Source organism: Polypterus senegalus, chromosome 10 (genome assembly GCF_016835505.1).
Source record: "Polypterus senegalus isolate Bchr_013 chromosome 10, ASM1683550v1, whole genome shotgun sequence".
Lineage (NCBI taxonomy): Eukaryota > Metazoa > Chordata > Cladistia > Polypteriformes > Polypteridae > Polypterus > Polypterus senegalus.
In genome coordinates, this window is record NC_053163.1 from 55,732,441 (window position 1) to 55,752,831 (window position 20,391).

Consider the following 20,391-nt stretch of genomic DNA (forward strand, 5'->3'; position numbering starts at 1 on the left):
GGAAAATGCTTACTTTATGTTGCAATATTGTCTGTACAATGCTAGCCAATTAATTTAATCTCAAAACCTTGCAATTCTTTGCACCTCACACTTCAGGCACTGTTAGAATTGCCAGGACAATGAACCAGCCATTTTTGCTACCCTTCTGGTCCTTTTGTTCACAGATGATTTTAAAAGCGCAGAGGCAAAATCGGAGAAGACTTATCACAAAGCAAATGTTAGCCTGAAACTGGACCTGGGGCACAGGCACCATACGGTGACAATAATGCCCATAGTGCCCACATTTATTTATAATTATTAATTATCATTCACTAAACTTCAGAAAGTTGCATTTTTTTTTCTCTCAAACTCCAGCTAGAGGCCCCACAATCGTTCCACTATTCCATGAATTTTCTTTAGGAGAATTCATTTCCAAGAAATTAATAAAACCATGATGCAAATTCATGATTTATTGCCACCCAAGGCTTAATAGACAAATTCCAGCATATGCAAAAGCAGAGACAACTAGTTAGCATTGCGCAAATTTTGTATTGAGGGTAGCTGATCATCATTTATCTTCATTGCAACAGTCATTTCCAATTAAAAATGCTACTGCGTTTCATTTTACCATATAAAGTTCCTGACATCATTTCTTTTGTAGCTGGTGACAGTTTGTTCTGCTGTTAGAGAAAAGTTCACGTCCTTTGTTCCATGGACTTTCCCTTCCATAGACCCTTAAAAAAAATTTATTGCTTCTCACAGGATTGGATTATATGCCAGAAAAAAAAGACATCCTGTTGCACCTTGAAGATATTTCAAATACGATTCTGATTTGTGAAACATTTTCTTGTTTACCAGCTTCATCTTGTGAGAATCTTTTGGTTTATGTTTTGTAATGCATTCCATTGTAATAATAATATTTTTATAATAATATTAACTGTACAGTCTCTCAAGCAGAAGTGAACTTTGGGTAGACCATCTTGAAGGACACTTCATAGGGTACATTTTACTGGAGTATGACACAGATTCGGCACAGATCCCCCAGATACTTTAAGGCTTATTTAAAGCTCATTAAAGATATGGAAAGCTTTGAGTGAAATGAAGGGTTTTTATAAGTGCTGAAGAAAGTAGAAGATAATAACAACTAACTTTTCACAGTGTGATAGGAACTAGAAATTATGAAAACATTCCAAAGCAAAGATATATATATATATATATATATATAAACTGCTCAAAAAAATTAAACGAACACTTTGAAAACACATCAGATCTCAATGGGAAAAAGAAATCCTCCTGGGTATCTATACTGATATAGACTGGGTAATGTGTTAGCAACGAAAGGATGCCACATCGTTTGATGGAAATGAAAATGATCAACCTACAGAGCCCTGAATTCAAAGACGCCCCAAAAATCCGAGTGAAAAAAATTATGTGGCAGGCTAGTCCATTTTACCAAAATTTAATTGCAGCAACTCAAAATTGTACGCAGCACTTTGTATGGCCCCTGTGTTCTTGTATACATGCCTGACAACATCGGTGCATGCTTCTAATGAGATGACAGATGGTGTTGTGGGGGATCTCCTCCCAGATCTGGACCAGGGCATCACTGAGCTCCTGGACAGTCTGAGGTGCAACCTGGTGGCATTGGATGGACCAAAACATAATGTCCCAGAGGTGTTCTATTGGATTTAGGTCAGGAAAGTGTGGTGGCCAGTCAATGGTATCAATTCCTTCATCCTCCAGGAATTGCCTGCATACTCTCACCACATGAGGCCAGGAATTGTCGTGCACCAGGGGCCACTGTAACAGCATAGGGTCTGACAATGGGTCCAAGGATTTCATCCTGATACCTAATGGCAGCCAAGGTGCCTTTGTCAAGCCTGTAGCGGTCTGTGTGACCCTCCATGGATATGCCTCCCCAGACAATCATTAACCCACCACCAAACTGCTCATGCTGAATGATGTTACATGCAGCATAATGTTCTCCATGGCTTCTCCAGACCCTTTCACTTCTGTCACGTGCTCAGGGTGAACCTTCTCTCATCTGTGAAAAGCACAGGGCACCAGTGGTGCATCTGCCAATTCTGGTATTCTATGGCGAATGCCAATCGAGCTGCATGCTGCTGGGCAGTGAGCTCAGGGCCCAGGGCCCTTGGGTCACCCTCATGAAGTCTTTCTGGTTGTTTGGTCAGAGACATTCACACCAGTGGCCTGCTGGAGGCCATTTTGTAGGGCTCTGGCAGTGCTCATCCTGTTCTTCCTTGCCCAAAGGAGCAGATACTGGTCCTGCTGATGGGTTATGGACCTTCTATGGCCCTCTCCAGCTCTCCTAGAGTAACTGCTTGTCTCCTAGAATCTCCTCCATGCCCTTGAGACTGTGCAGGAGACACAGCAAACCTTCTGGCAATGACACGTATTGATGTGCCATCCTGGAGAAGTTGGACTACCTGTGCAACCTCTGTAGGGTCCACGTACGCCTCATGCTACCAGTAGTGACACTGACTGTAGCCAAATGCAAAACTAGTGAAGAAACAGTCAGAAAAGATGAGGAGGGAAAATGTCAGTGGCCTCCACCTGTTAAACCATTCCTGTTTTGGGGGTCATCTCATTGTTGCCCCTCTAGTGCATCTGTTGTTAATTTCATTAACACCACAGCAGCTGAAACTGATTAACAACCCTCTCTGCTACTTAACTGATCAGATCAATATCCCATAAGTTTCATTGACTTTATGCTATACTCTGATTAAAAAATGCTCCTTTAATTCTTTTGAGCAGTATATATATATATATATATATATATATATATATATATATATATATATATATATATATATATATATATATATTATTCTGAAAATCAGGGAAAATACACCTAAAGAATGGAGACTGGGGAAACTAAACTCATACTTTAAGTAATAGACACTGAATAATCTGCTGACGTATTATATTAATTCAAATTCAATAGTTCAGTGCTTGAGAAGTTCAGTCCAGATCATTTGGTGCCAGTGGGAGGACTGGATGCAATAAAAGAAGCAGTTGTGTATGGGACACCAGCCCATTTCAGGGCACACACATATTCACCAGTAAAGTGCCTAATAATTCTAACAAGAATATTTTTGAAATGTGGGGAGAAACCAGAGAAACAGTAGACCAAGGGAGATCATGCAATGTACGCACAAGCAAAGCCTAAGCAATAATTTGACTTCCAGGGCTGGGGATCTGTAGGAAAGCAGTGCTTGTCACTGCACCACTGTGCTACCCAAATAATGAAAAAATAATATATTGTTATGCAGTAAAATTTACATGTGTTGTTCAATTAAGTAAATCAATCGTAAAAAATATATATATATATATTCTTGACTTTTCTGCATGAAGCCACTAATCTGTCTGTCTACTACAGCATATAATAAAACACCAAGGTCTGTGTGCCCAGTGCCTATGAACAAACTAATTGGTCAGTTTGAAAGAGAAAGTGCCAGTGTGAGACACACGCTGAGAGGGTCACCTTCAAAGACAAAAAGTGTAAAACCAGACAGGAGTGAGAAAGGCACCTCCAAAGTAATGAGTCTAAGAAGCAGGCTTTATGGGAAAGTACTTGAGAAAGGGAGCACCAGTGAAGAGAGGTTCAGACACACATGAATAAGGGGAAGGACAATGAAAGTACACATAGGGCAGAAAATATTTTAAAATGATTCTGTTAACTGCCTTCAACGGGTACTGTTGCTAGTTTGGATTATAAAATACCAGCTGTACTACCCATCTAAGATGGGTTGAAATCTGAGAAATCAATGTATACCTCATGCTTTTTACTTGATTTGTGGGTTGTGAATTTACTCTATCATAATAAAATGCACATGATCCCTTTACCTCATGGCAGGCCAGTTCCTGTTTGGATAGAGCCACCCTTTCTCACCACTTCTTCTCAGCATCACTCGTCGATCTGAACACCCTTATAGTCAAAGTGTTTTGCTGGGAAACTGTGGTGTTGGTCTCTACTTCATTAAACTGGTTAAGTGATTCTAGTGAAGTCATATCGGGGCTTTGGATTGCCTATGTGCAGGTCAATTTATTGTTATTTTTGCTCATCCATTGCCCACCACGCAAAGTTACCAGTCATTAGCATTATAGCTATAAACGTCATTCACATTGCCTGACCGGGTGCAATAAATTGTTACCACACTGCTTTTGCCAGTATATAACGTTGAACAACAGAATAGCACAATAAAACCAATTCCCTTATTTTTAGTATTTTTATTTTTACATTTTTCTTTCTAACCCAGGCACCTAGACGGACCCACAGATCCACACACGCACAGACATTTGTTCTTTTCTTAAGGGGGATTAAGAAAAGGCTTGACACTGTATATGGATAAGTATTCAAATGTGTAAAATTTCAGTGTGTCGTCTAATTTAGAGCATATACAGTAACTTAACAGGATGGTGAAGCAGTGGTCAGGTTGAAAAGGCCCCCCACCAGTTAAATTTGTTTCATTGTCTTGATATTAGCCAAATAATGAAGTTGGCAATCAGATGGTATATGACCTTGGATGCTTTTAACAGGAAATGAATCTGCCTGAAGCTTATAGCAGGAAATACTGCTCAGCTTGAGATTCAGAAGATGAGAGGGTTTGTTCTCCCTCATGTGCAGAGTGCTATAGATACAGTAGTCTTGACACAGGAGCCTCAACAGACTGCAGGAAGCTCTTATCATGGATGGTGAGTCCCCATTTACCAGGTAAATCACCGATTGGAATCAGCAGGAACTGAGGAAGCATTGCAAAGGCAGGCAGATTACAAGCTGGGATGTTATGAACAAGTGGCACTGTGTTTAGTATATGCATATTGCAAAGAAATAGATGGCACCTCTGTGGAATCTCTCATTTTGTAAGACTATATATTGTCTGATGTCTCTGTTGTGGGCTATAGTGCACTCTGTGTTGCCATCAATAGTACAAAGAAATAAGGGCTACTTTACATGTCATTTTGTGTTATGATCTGCACATTTTAGGGGCATGGGACTTTTTATTCAGCATTTTTTATTTAATTCTTTTTTGCAATCAAATGCAGATTTATTTTTAAGTAACACATGTATGTTTGTGGCTCTACTGAGCGTACATTTTATTACAATTCACATTCTTTTCACAATAGTACACATTTTGTATCACTTTTCCAATTCTAAACATTGGTTACATACTTAGAAATTTTTAGCTACTCTGTAGCCATGTTCCCCTCAGGTGGTTTGGCAGGCTCACTAGCACAGGTTTTTCTTGCAATTGCGATTTTCTTATATAACAGCACAGCTTTCTGCTGAAAGCCCTTTTTATTTATTTGCATGTTGGTAAGCTTCGTAGCCAGTAACCTGACTGTAGAATGAAACATTAAAATATTAAGCAGTATTATTTGTCTTACAAGTAATAAAATGGCAACCTCTTGAAAACCCAGCAACAGCTGGAAGAAAACGCAACAGATACGTTAATGGATATTTTGTGTTGCTTCAATAATTCAAGGCGTTGATGTCTGCAGACCACTCAAACACCTAAATAAGTAATCTGAAGGCTGTCTCAGTGTTTCACACATTTGACTTTGTTGTATGAAGAGGTAAGTACATAGCAAGGGACATAAATACATTCTAGATAATTGATTGAATTTTTAATGTTGATCTGATTGGAAGAACACTTAACTGTGACTAGGAAGCAGTATATTTGTCATGTTTCTCTATACTCACAAGCAGGTGTCAGAAGAGCAGAAACAATGGAGAAAGCATTTGACTCTTGCAAAGGCTCTACCCTAAAGCAAATATATTGTGTATATAACATATTCCTTCTAATGAATAGCCTTACAGGAGCTGCACCTCCCTTGTCCTTTCACTGGTTTTCATGCAGATGAGTTTGCAAGAGAGCCATTTTGATTGAATGGCATGCTTGATAAAAATGCGTTGTAGCCAATGTCTTTTAGAGCTGCTCATGATTACTAATCTGCTTGTGTGTGTTTAAGGCTTGTTTTTTTTTCCTTTCAACTGACACAAAAACACACTTTGATTCTGTAAAAAAAAATGTGCGCTTTCCATGTGACTTTTCTTCTGCTATTTTTTGAAGTTGTGGTTTTATTCAGCGCAAGTAGAGAAGACATTAGGATTATTTACCCAAATCTTTGATGAGTTCCTTTTTGGCCCAAACATTCAGTATTTTCAAGGTTAATTGAATAACTGTTTTTTTGTATTTCAGTAAGGACTTGCCGTGTTGTGTCCAATAGGAAGCTGTGACCGGTATGAGCACTGAGTTACTAAATTATAGTATTGACAACAAGCTGCCTCATATTAGGCCCATCTCCGTGAAAATACCTCAACACGCAAGGTTTAAACTCTTCTGATTAGTAGTTTAACTTCATTAGGCAGTCAGGTGTAAGACACTGGACATTAAACGTGGTGTTCATTTGTTTAGTTCCCACCTCTGCCTCAATGTGTGGTGCTGAACATGTCACCTAATGTGCCTGTGTGCTCACTATAAAAATATTGGTAAATAGTTTAAATGTTTCCTGATCTTGTAATTCACCTTAGATATAGGCAACAAGTGAAAAACAGAAGAAATTTCATTTTGTGATATGGATTTTGAAAAAAAATGTTTTGTCCGTTTTGCTAGGTATTAGTGGAAAACACACAAACACATTTAAACATAAAGCATGTTCTGTTTCAAAACGTGCAAATCTGTGAATGCAAAAAAGAAAAATGAAATACTGTTTTATGGTGGTTTATTAGCGTCTTAAATGCAGTGTCTTTGTGTATGAACTTGAACGTGAACTGTATGTAATAAGTGAGCCTTCCCTTTAAGAGTATTACCCAGAATGATGAGTCCATGCTGGCATCGGCCCCCAGAAAGTGTGTTGGAGAATGTATATATTTTTAAATTTCATAGTATGAAGCAAGGAAAGAGGTGAGGAAAAAGCCGTGTGTTGTTCTGAGTTTGCTTGGTGGCAGTGTGAGTGAGCGAGAGAGGCAGGTTTAGTCTACAGAGGTGAATGCTGTCACTAAATCCAATTAAAGAGCAGAGTATTAAGAAGTATTTTGACAGAAAAATAGGCAATTAATCATTGGTATATTTGTTATTTGTTCAAATAAATAAGTTTCAGTCTTAGAGTATACAGTATGCTGGCAAGAGTTGTGGGAATGTAGAACAAAAGACTGAGACAAGAAGTTGAAGCACAAACACTGACAACTTTTAGGAAGTATCTGGATGAGATATTGGGATAGCTTAGCTATCAGCTAAACAAATGAGTTTGATGAACTGGATGGTCTTCTCTTATATGTCAAATTTATTATGTTCTTATTTGTCAAAACTGCTAGAATTTTCAGTTGTAGCATATTATGGATTTTTGGCCATACCAGAAACTCCTAGCATCAATGAAATACACAATCATAATTATTTCTGTTCATCAAATAATATTAGCACCCAAAGTGGGATTAGTGTCACAGCATAGGTCAGGTTGCTGTTTTGTGTGTGTGTTCTGCTGCCAGTTATTTTAAAGATATCTCAGATTGCTCATTTCACATGGCTAAATCTCAAGCATGAAGTGTCCTGTCAACACTAATGACAAAATAAGTAATAGCTTAGACATATAGCAATCAGTTACCGTATATATTTGTGTATAAGTCGGGTCTTGAAACCCAAAAAAATCAATCATAAAATCAGACCGTGACTTATACGCCAGTTCAAAAATACGACACATAATTTGTTTTTGACATCTTCTTGCTTCCTCCATTCTCGCACCAGTTTCTCAGACACATCGAATTTTGTTGTAGCAGCACAGTTACCAATTTCTTTCGCCACTTCAACGACTTTAAATTTAAAACCAGCTTTATATTTTCTTCTGATCGAATGCTCCATCACAGATAAGGGAAGCTGTTATGATAAAGGTGTATGAGGGTGTGAGATACAAAAAACACAAATCAGTGCAAACATTGCTTCGGAATACTTTGGGTATTACCGTGTGGTCACGTAGGCACAATACATAGAAAAAAAGGCAGTGCGCTCTGTGGTTACTCTCTCAGGTGGGTGTTAGCATATCATAATCTCTTGGACCAATAGCGTGAGTTTTCAGCATTCGACTTATACGACCAACATTATAAAATACTGGAAGTTATGCGGTAAAATCAAACCCCAACTTATCCGCATGAGAACTTAAACGCAAGTAAAATACAGTATGTGAATTAAACTGTGTTCTGTAAAATAGATATTTCTAATATTACTTTTTGTGATTAGCACAAAGCTCATCTTCATAGTTTCAGAAGGACTGTATTTCAACCCAGCTCTGATCACTGCAAGTGTAGATTTTCTATGTTCCCCCATGTTTGTCAGGATTTTCTTTTAGGTAACCCAAGTTTGCTTTCATATTCTAAGGACTTATTTAATAGGCAGCTCTAAATTGCCCCTATTAGAGTGAGCGTGAGAATGTCTATAAATGTGATGCTGTATGTGATGTACTGGTACACATTCCATTATTGCTCCAGAAGGGTCTAAATACTGTAATCAATGTCATATGAATAACATGTCCATCCATCCATTATCCAACCCGCTATATCCTAACACAGGGTCACGAGGGTCTGTTGGAGCCAACACAGGGCACAAAGCAGGAACAAACCCCAGGCAGGGTGCAAGCCCACACACAGATACACCCACGCACCAAGCTAGGGACACACACTAGGGACTATTTTGAATCGCCAATGCACCTAATTTGCATATCTTTGGACTGTGGGAGGAAACCGGAGCACCCGGAAGAAACCCACACAGACACGGGGAGAACATGCAAACTCCACGCAGGGAGGACCCGGGAAGCAAACTGTGCCACCCTGAATAACATGTACATGGCATAAATAGGGCTTGAAGGATAAGACAGATTTTTGTTAGACACAATTGCACATGACTAAGACTGATTGGCAATTTAGAGTCCCCATTTGAGCTTTAGTTGTCTTTAACTGCTAAAGGATAGTAGTGAACTAATTTAGCAATTGCCACACCTGAAGAGACCAACTTCTATGCAAACTGTACACAGAAGGTGCCCAGGGCCTCACTTTTACAAGATGGAATGCTAAACTGCTGCTCCATTTTATTGGCTACACTGTATTTGTTTAGAGCCCTGATTATTATGAAGCACAGTAGAGTGATTATAAATTAATAAAAACACATGTCCTGCTAGGAATTCACACTTAAAAACTTGACCATCCATTCAAGGATGACTGATCAGCAGACCCTCCTGAGACATAATGGTGTTAGAAGAACAGCATATCGGGCTCTGCAACAATTTAGCTACATCCCCACAGATGAGGCCTTTTCAATTGGCTGAAGTCATTTGCCCAGGAGGGATGACAGTTAACTCTCTGCATGAGCTGAAGGACTGTTGTACCTATTAAATATTTAGCACTCTAAAAACGTGGAGGAAAAAATGAGCACTGCTTCTGGCATTAATCTCAGCAGTGCACAGTAACAGAAAAAATGCAATCTATGTGAAATTACTATTTTTATTTCCAGTTCTTTTTCTGATAGTGCAGAATGTTATTTCAGTTGCCTTTGTTATGGCACTGCTACTGATTTCTTTACATCAAGTTTCAGAAAATTGTCTATCAACTTGTAAAAAAAAGTAATTGCTGGAATAGATATCTTCCTCTGTTTGTGCCTTTTTGCTTATTACTTTTGGTTGTTTGAAGTCATTTTTAATTAGACACTTTTTTATCTAATGACTAAATGTCTGCTGGTCTTTGAGACATAGCACTGCAGTCAGATGATTAAATTATGTAAAGATGTTCCTTGATAAATTTTAATGCACATGGGGTTAGCATTGAATGCCTTGTACAAAGTGTAAGCTGCCGTTTGGTGATTTGGTTTCTTTTTTGTAGTTGTATCTTCAGTAGAACACATTTGTTCTCTGTAGCTCTGAACAGTACGTATATTAAATTCAGCCATATGTATGATCAGGTTGCCCTTTGTACAGGTCATATTTCTTAAGATCTTAGACAAACGAAAGGAGGCCATTCAGTATGCCAAGCATCTTTGTCTTGGCAATAGCTAAATTGTTCAAGCAATTCTTCCAGATACTACTTACAAGTTGTCAGGTTTTCTGCTTCAGCTGCATGACCCAGTAGTTTGTCCCAGATAGCCAAAATTATTTGTGAGAAGAAGTGTTTCTTGCTTTCTGGCTTGAACACACATCCTTCTCTTGTACCTGAGTATGTGATATACCGTGGAACTGCAAAAGATCTACTTTATCCATGCCCTGGAGGGCTGGACTTCTTGTAGATGCCATTGCTCAAAAGTAAAGAGGCTGCATTCCTCAAACTATCAGAGTGGGACTTGACTGCTAGTTCTAGGATGCTCTTGTTTGCTGTTTGATGAGCACCATCTCATGCTGCTGTGTCTTTTTTTGTAGTGTGATGGCCAGAACAGCACACACTATAGCCTGAGGCGGTACCTGCAGCCAATTCAGGCTGCAGCGGTAGTCTACCTCCTTCAGGATGGCACATCCATAAATGCTGTTGCAAGAATGTCTCAAGAGTATAGAAGAGATACCAGGGAATGGGCTATTACATGAAGAGAGCTGGTGGGCGTGTGGGCCAGTCAATGGCATTAATGCCTTCATCATCCAGGAACTACCTGCACACTCTGGCCACACAAGGCTCGGCATTGTCCTGCACCACAAGGAACCTGGAGACCACTGCACCAGCATAAGGTTTGACAGTGACTCTGAGGATTTCATCCTGGTACCTAATATGGGCACTCTAAGACCATCACTGACCCACTACTAAACCGGTCATGCTGGATGATTTTATAGGCTGCATAACTATTGATGTGCAGTCAGTGTGAGATGGTGGTAGTCCATTCATCCATTACTTAAGCAGTTTTGTCACTCACAGTGTCATGGAGACCTGGAGCCTATCTACACAGTGTTGAGTCCAAGGTGTAAGCCAATCCTGAGCTCACTTACATAACATACACATAGTCATACTGAGCTAATTTAGAGTCCTTGATTAATCTGATAGCATGTAACAGAAAATTCAATGAACAGACCTGGCTTCCAACACTGGCCCCAGAATCTCCAGCCACTTTGCTGTCATCTTTTCATAATTATGAACACAAATCCAGTTCTTTAAGTGTGTCAATTCAAGCCAGCCAATGTGTTATAGGCTGCTTCTGAAATCTCCCAAAGCTTAGTTCTCCATCCCTAAACTCTGGAACTCCATCTGGACTCTATCTCACTTGCAGGGTATGATATGACCAAAAGCAATCGGAAAAAGGCAATGAGGGTTCAATATTTTGTCTCATTGTAAAGATGACATTTATTCCCTTTTATACCATACATCCATTTTCTGAGCTAATTTTCCAGCTACAGAGGTGTGCAACAATGTTTCAAGGCATTTTAAAAAGCAAATGAGAATACAGTAAAAACATATGACTAGCAACAAAAATAGATGGGAGGAGCTATAGCCTAACTCCTCAGCATTGAATATTGAACGTTGAACAATGGACACAAGACAGCTCATCATGGGATTCCAGACTGGGACACACTTTGGAAATTTAGAGCCACTTATTAACCTAGCATGTACGCCTTCGGGATTGTAATTTTTCTGCATAATTTAGAAGCCTAATTGCTACATACTGGTAATTTGTTACCTGTGGGAAATAATGACATGAATGAAGCACAGTCTTCTTCTTATTATCATGCCAACTACTAAGGTAACATTTTTGTAATTGGCCACAGGGGCAGAGAAAACTCTGAAGAAATTGGAATTAGCATATAGAAAAGTAGTAATTAAAGTTTCAAATATAGCTAAGCAGTTAATCTGTCTATCTCTGAGACTTTACTTTAAATAGCATCATTACATCCACAGATCTGCACCCATCACAAGGCGCTTTACAAAGCAAATAGGAATACAATTACGGGTATCATGCTGAACAATGCATGACTGGAAAGAAGAATGCAATATCTGCAGACACTTCGAAGAGCTTGGAAATAATCTGAGATCAAGAATACAGAAGAAGGAATTATCCATCAAAACAGGAGGTTCTTTAGCAATGTAAAGCATTGCAGAACCCGATCCAGAAAGAACAGGAATCTGTAGGCAGAATACAAATGCTGCTGTCACCAGAGCCTCACAAAACAAACACATTCGTAGATAACTTCATGCAGCAGGCTACTTAAAATGAAAGAACACTTCATGGAGAAAACATGAGCATCGGGTTTATGTGAATTAAGCAGCACAGATGGGTATTATGGGATATTATAGTGCACTGTCTTATACTTGATGATTTTGAATCTTACGGGGTATCAATATAGTTGAGCGAGCTAAAGACGAGCTTCATGACAGATATTGACAGAATAGACACTGCCTACTTTGCTGCAGAAAGCATTTATAGAATTACTTTAAATTATACCTACTTGATTGGTTAAATGTTTGCCCCATGATGTACAACGGTAATGTTGGATTCTACAGACTAAAAGATGATAATGTCTTATTTAACAAGTTAAGTTAAATTTAGGAATTGAAGCTTAATGGGCATGGAGCAATTATTGAAAAACTATCATTATACTTACTGTTTGAGTGTCTATGAATGTGAGTGGGGTCTGCAGTGGACCCCCACACTGTACAGAGCTATTTTCTGCCTTGTGCCCAGTATGTCTGGGGTGGCCTTTGGCCCTGCACAACTGTGAGTTGATTAAGCCATTTTAAAATGCTATGTTTATGTATATATATATATATATATATATATATATATATATATATATGCTGTGTATATATTTCAGACCATAAGACCCTTTCTTAAAGAACCCAGGAATGGAAGTTTAGGAGTGATTGCCAGTGTAGGTGAAAAATTGGCTTTTTCACGAAAGAATAATCAGGTGTCTATTGGGTTATCTGCTTGAAAAGTGAATGAATGCCAATCCTGCTGCCATTACATTTAGTAAATAAGACTTTGGAAGTCAGTCTGTTGGAAGTCAAACTCAAATCTGTTGCTGAACTCTGCTTGTCTGTCTTTGTGTTTCTGCAGCAAACCCTAGAGAACAACTTGACGAACCTGGTGAAACGCAATGGTGAATTAGAAAACCAGATGGGAAAGTTGATCCAGATCTGTCAGCAAGTGGAGGTAAGCATTCTGCCAGTGGAATAGTCAGCATTGCTGTTGTTTATTTCTTTTAAACAATGCCAAACCAAGTGTGATCGGATATCAGATTTAATTGCTTCTCTATGGCTCCATACACTTGTCGGCAGTTATCGAGCAGCAAAAGAGTGATTGTAGTTAGAGTTAGTGACCACAATTCACCTTACACCAGATAGACAAAAGACAAACTACTGCCAAGCCGCATTGACATGTAACACGTCGTGTTGTGTGTTTTGTTTCAAAATGTCTGGAATAGGCTTGGAATAATAATGATATTGTCAAGGTGAAATGCCAAAAGAGACGCATATGTTTATTACAAAGTAAAAAAAATCGAGCCGCTTCCTTTGATGTTCATTTGCTTGTTATTCAAGGGGTGAATATCTTCTGTGGGCATAGCAGTTTGGGTGACGCTTGCTTAACCTTATAACTCCCTCCTCAAGTCAGTGGATGTTTTTTTTTTTGGCTGCCAGCAGTTTTACTCAAATGCTGCCAAGCTCTTTTAAACCTATTGTAGTTCTGATCCTTCCAGCTTATTTGTGGAACTAATTGAACTGGGAGGCAGCCCTCCCAAGAAGTCATTAGTTGCTCACTAACAAATCATTGATTGAAAAGCCCCTCAGATTAAAGGATGAAGTGACGTTTTGTTGTGTGACACCTGTTCTGTTTTTTGTCTCACTTGGTTTTCGATACTCAAATGCATCACATTGTGATAAGAAAGCTAAAATACTGCAAGCTTGTGTTTCTGTTACTGAAAAAATGTAGGGATCCATTTTGCAGTTTCTTCATCAGAAGTCCACTTTAAGTGAGTTGTTGTAGTGTGTGAACTGATATGATTTACTTCACTCAGTTCAGGCATTTAAAAGATGAAAGCTACACAAAACAAACTACTATGTTTTAATTTGGCAGTGTAATTCAGTGGTTTCTCACTTTCATATGCTCAGAATCAGATGAATCAGAATCATTCTAGAAACCATGAAACAACAGAATTTGAAATGGATGACAAACGACTGGTGTCATTTCTAAAATTTACACACTAAGAAAAACAAATGAAGTAAGAATAGAGATGTTTATTAACAAAAAGAAAGGGAGAGCATTTATAATACAGAAACTTTAATCAGAAAAGTCCTATTATCATTCATGGTTTTAAATATACAAATTAAAAACCATGAGCTGTTACAAATCACTACTATTACTAATAATCTCATAAATGTAAAGATTAAATAGTAGTTCTTATTTCATCAAGTAACAGAAATGCCCATGGTTTACTTTTGTTCATAGTCCTTAAATGGTCATTATTATACAGTGTTTATAATGTATATATAATTCATATGGTCTTGGTTAAAATTGTTGTTGGACAAAGCACAGCTTTAGGAATAACAGTAAAAAAATAGTAAAAAAAAAATAAAAGTCTTGAACATTAAACACTTATATTATTATGCTTTTTATATATTGTGCATAGGCGGAGTGGTGGCTCTGAGATTAGGGATCTGTGCCAGCAATCGGAGAGCTGTCAGTTTGGATCCTATAAACGGCAAAAGCTACTCTACTCCGCTGGACCCTTGACCAAGGCCATTAACCTGCATCCAACCCTGAAAGCAGGTGCCCCAACTTACAGGGAAAACTCTGGGTTGGTGGCAGAACTGGCACTCCAGCCACCATCAAAAACCTCACACTGTTCCAGTGTGGTGCTGAGGTGTCACCTGCTGCACTCGGGTCCCAATCCAGGTGGTTCATTGTGTGGTGGGTGCAGCAACATGCTCTCAGCGCATGCTCCCAACCTCTCCCTCTATATATTGTGTACATCATCAAAAAGACAAAGTTAAACTGTATCTACTTCCCACCCTACTGTTTATTTAGATTGTAGCGGTCAAGTGCCGCAAAGATTCACACCGTCAATGTGATGGTGATTTATTTATTTTAGTGGTGGATTACCAGGGACAACCCCAGCCTTGGAACGACACACACACACACACACACACACACACACACACACACTACAGAGACCAAATAAAGCACACTGGGAACATTAAACGATAAAGAATATAATGAAGTTAAATTAAATAAATGGAAACAATAATACCACCCCTGACCCCTTCAGCGATATTACATTTAATAAATAAACACAATAAACACACAGCAAAAGTCCATGTAAACCAAACTGGATGAAATGAGAGGTGGTGAAGTTAAGTCCAACGATCTGTATGTAGAGAGGGTGAAAGAAAACTCAGTCCTACTGGTAGATACTGAAAGGATGAAGTCAGATGGATGGTTCAGGAGCGCTCCACTCTTCCGGAAAACCAATAAATTCCAACACAGTCCTCAGTGCACAGGTAGACAGACGATTAAGACCCCAACAAATAAATATACAATCCAGGACACAATAATTAATTAAGGTTCAATTAACAGCAGGAAGCACGACAGTTAAACGTAACACACAACGCACCAAAACAATACAAACTTTTTTTTTTTCTTTGACACCTTTCCTCCTTTTAAACCCCTCTGGCCACCTTTAACCCCAACAGCCCATGCAAGGACTGCTGGGAGATGCAGTTCTAACTACTGGTAGCATTGCTACAAGATTACTTGAGTATGGTTGTGTGAATGGTGGTGAATATGACACATAATTTTGCTATACTCTGCATTTTCATAATCTTGGTTCAGAATTGCCACCACAAGTTAGCACCTCCAGAGATGTCCTGCATCTATTAACATATTGGAACATATAGAGTTGTAAGCCAGTAGTATAACATGCATCTCCAGAGACCCAAGTTTGAATTCAGGCCTTTTCAATTTTTGAGTGGCCTTTACACATTCTCTCTCTATCTTAATGGGAGACTCTGAGTACTTTTTGATATATATACAGTAATCCCTCGCTATATCGCGCTTCGACTTTCGCGGCTTCACTCCATCACGGATTTTAAATGTAAGCAAATCTAAATATATATCACGGATTTTTGGCTGGTTCGCGGATTTCTGCGGACAGTGGGTCTTTCAATTTATGTTAAGTGCTTCCTCAGTTTGTTTGCCCAGTTGATTTCATACAAGGGACGCTATTGGCGGATGGCTGAGAAGCTACCCAAACAGAGCACGTATTTCATATTAAATAAAACTCCTCAATAATATACGATATGCTTCCCGCACGCTGCTTCCCACACTTAAAAGCTCTAACAGCCCGTATTGATTTTTCATTGTTTGCTTTTCTCTGTCTGTCACTCTCTCTGAGAAATAGAGGCAGATACTTAGCCATCATGCAATACCATCAGGGAGGCGTATGATTGGCTCCATTATCTGCTCCTGACGGAAGGGGTGTGAGCAGAGGGACTGTTTGCACAGTGGCTGTTTGCTTAGAAGATACAGACGCGCCTGTAAAAAAATGTTGTAAAAAAAATTCACATTGATCCCTTCATTGTGCCGCTTTATCACGGTGCTTGCATACTTAAAAGCCCAACAGCCTTATTGATTTTTGATTGTTTACTTTACTCTCTCTCGCTGACATTCTCCGCTCCTGACGGCGCACCTAAAGGAGGAAGATATGTTTGGATTCTTTTAATTGTGAGAAAGAACTGTCATCTCTGTCTTGTCATGGAGCACAATTTAAACTTTTGACTAAAGGGTGTTACTTCATGTCTAGAGGGCTCTAATAATGTTAAAAAATGTATTTAGAAGGTCGTAAACAGGTTTTAAATGCTCTAACTGCGAAAATATTAGATTTATAAATAAAGAATCCTACTTCTTGGAAATTCATTTATCTGTCTGGAGCGGATCAACCGCAATAAAACGAGGGTTTACTGTATAACTGTGTGGAGAATATTTATAAACAGTGTGGGAGAGTTTCTAAGAGCTTAAAATATAAAAAAATAACCATACAAACATATGGTTTTTACTTCGCGGATATTCACCTATCGCAGGAGGTTCTGGAATGCAACCCCCGCAATCGAGGAGGGATTACTGTATATATATATATATATATATATATATATATATATATATATATATATTGCTCAAAAGAATTGAAGGAACACTTTTTAATCAGAATATAAAGAATTAAAGGAACACTTTTTAATCAGAGTATAGCATAAAGTCAATGAAACTTATGGGATATTAATCTGGTCAGTTAAGTAGCATAGGGGTTTGTTAATCAGTTTCAGCTGCTGTGGTGTTAATGAAATTAACAACAGATGCACTAGAGGGGCAACAATGAGATGACCCCAAAACAGGAATGGTTTAACAGGTGGAGGCCACTGACATTTTTCCCTCCTCATCTTTTCTGACTGTTTCTTCACTAGTTTTGCATTTGGCTACAGTCAGTGTCACTACTGGTAGCATGAGGCGATACCTGGACCCTACAGAGGTTGCACAGGTAGTCCAACTTCTTCAGGATGGCACATCAATACGTGTCATTGCCAGAAGGTTTGCTGTGTCTTCCTGCACAGTCTCAAGGGCATGGAGGAGATTCTAGGAGACAAGCAGTTACTCTAGGAGAGCTGGAGAGGGCCATAGTAGGTCCATAACCCATCAGCAGGATCAGTATCTGCTCCTTTGGGCAAGGAGGAACAGGATGAGCACTGCCAGAGCCCTACAAAATGACCTCCAGCAGGCCACTGGTGTGAATGTCTCTGACCAAACAACCAGAAAGACTTCATGAGGGTGACCCAAGGGCCCCATGTCCTCTAATGGGCCCTGAGCTCACTGCCCAGCAGCATGCAGCTCGATTGGCATTCACCATAGAATACCAGAATTGGCAGATGCACCACTGGTGCCCTGTGCTTTTTACAGATGAGAGCAGGTTCACCCTGAGCATGTGACAGAAGTGAAAGGGTCTGGAGAAGCCATGGAGAACATTATGCTGCCTGGAACATCATTCAGCATGAGCAGTGTGGTGGTGGGTTAATGATTGTCTGGGGAGGCATATCCATGGAGGGTCACACAGACCGCTACAGGCTTGACAAAGGCACCTTGGCTGTCATAAGGTATCAGGATGAAATCCTTGGATCCATTGTCAGACCCTATGCTGGTACAGTGGCTCCTGGTGCACAACAATTCCTGGCCTCATGTGGTGAGAGTATGCAGGCAGTTCCTGTAGGATGAAGGAATTGATACCATTGACTGGCCACCACACTTTCCTGACCTAAATCCAATAGAACACCAATGGGACATTATGTTTTGGTCCATCCAATGCCACCAGGTTGCACCTCAGACTGTCCAGGAGCTCAGTGATGCCCTGGTCCAGTTCTGGGAGGAGATCCCCCACAACACCATCTGTCATCTCATTAGAAGCATGCACCGATGTTGTCAGGCATGTATACAAGAACACAGGGGCCATACAAAGTGCTGCGTACAATTTTGAGTTGCTGCAATTAAATTTTGGCAAAATGGACTAGCCTGCCACATAATTTTTTCACTCTGATTTTTGGGGCGTCTTTGAATTCAGGGCTCTGTAGGTTGATCATTTTCATTTCCATCAAACGATGTGGCATCCTTTCGTTCCTAACACATTACCCAGTCTATATCAGTATAGATATCCAGGAGGATTTCTTTTTCCCATTGAGATCTGATGTGTTTTCAAAGTGTTCCTTTAATTTTTTTGAGCAGTATATATATATACCTATATATTTTGCTTTTTTTTAATATAATATCAAAGGTCTACATGTTAAAGTTTATTGGTGGATTTTTTGTGGATGATTTTGTGGTTGGTTTGGCACACTTGGTTGGCAGAGTGTGCTTAGTTTGATGAAAGACTACTCTTGGGTTCTTTCATTATAATTTATAGGTGCTCTTCTTCCATGAGCAAATTAAAATCCTTGTTGACTTGCCATTACCATCTTGAGCAAAGCAGCTTTTGGCTCTTAAGAATGAAAAAGAAGAATAAAGTATTAAGAATGAGAAATCCTGCAGTATTTAGCCTTTGTTTATGATGTTAAATTGGCCCTAGTATGTGTGTGTGTGTGTGTCTTTACCCTGCAGTGGTCCGGCATCCTGTCCAGGTATTGTTCCTGCTTTGTGACTAATACTTCTTGGGATAAGCTCCAGCTTCCCTGTGACCCTGCCCAGGAAAAATAAAATATATGGATGGATGGTTATTTCTGTCATGTGTATGTATTGCTATCTAAGTTTTGGCATGGGAGTGAGGACCTAACACCCAAAATAACTTTCATTTGCTGTGCGTAGACAGCCAGTTACAAGTAGCTGCAGTGGTTTATGTGTGAGTTAGTCAGTCTCTTTTGTTGCCATGCTCACTAAAATTTACAACTCATTAAGCTTCAGGAAAATTTTGCAATGGATATCCTGAATGGATAACAGCTATTTTCAGCTTTCAGCATCAAGTTTTTTATACAGTTTCCTTTGCTCTCGTACTGAAACCCCAGCAGTTTAAAGTGCACAGACTGGAGAAATTGCGAGTGGTTGTTTTAGAAGGATGCAAATATGCAACATAAACAAATATTCCAAAATCCTAAAATATCTGAAATACCTTTGGGCGCAGGCATTGCGGATTAGGGATGCTCAAATTGTATTCCTTTACATAATTCTGAACAGCCCTAAAAAGAAACTGTAACATCAGCCTATTATGATTTGAAATTTAAAAATCCGATGTGAAACAGACAAAAGTATTGCACCAAGATGAAAAGACTGAAGCACACACCAAATGACAGTTCAACCCCATAACCGATGTGTTTACTTAACAATAAAATATTGTACTTTGAAAAGTAGCACTTTCCTACTATTATGACCACAGGAAATGATTCATAAAATAGCAGACACCAACTAGCAAACCACTTCTGTCACATTACTCATGCAGCACCTCAATTAACTTCCACTGCAATCTCCACTCTCCTTCTTGAACCTTCCTGGACTTGCAAATATTCTCATTTGATAGAATGCAACTCAGCAAACCTTTCCCTGTCAGTCATGTCTCTGGCCAAGTCCACCTTCCAGGTAATCTTCTAGACACTATTATTAATCTCTGTACTTACATATTTATTAGCATCCTGGTGTAATCCAGGAATTTTTCAGGATGCCACTTCACTTCTTTAATGTGAATCCAGAATTGTCCCGTGGTCTCCCTTTGCTGCAGAATACGATTAACCCAATATTTGCATTCATGATGCTGATGGCACCTCCTCTTCAGCACCCTGATTTCCACAATTAAAAGCACAAAATAATAAAATCACCTCGCATCCCACAAAATATTGACAGTGACTGATGTCAAACATTATTTTACCTGGAAAATACTTCTTTAAAAAACACTTGAAAATCTTTGCAAAATTAC

The 20,391-nt window shown here is 39.2% G+C and overlaps 1 protein-coding gene across 6 annotated transcripts in view; it reads left to right on the plus strand.

Moving 5' to 3' along the window:
• The window catches only part of mid2 (midline 2), an 846,826-nt gene that overhangs the window by 728,107 nt on the left and 98,328 nt on the right, over window positions 1-20,391 (plus strand). For all 6 annotated transcript variants that reach the window (XM_039765790.1, XM_039765792.1, XM_039765791.1 and 3 more), the window contains one exon: window positions 13,014-13,109. In XM_039765790.1, the coding sequence (XP_039621724.1) occupies window positions 13,014-13,109 (96 nt within the window). The remainder of the gene's footprint in view (window positions 1-13,013; window positions 13,110-20,391) is intronic.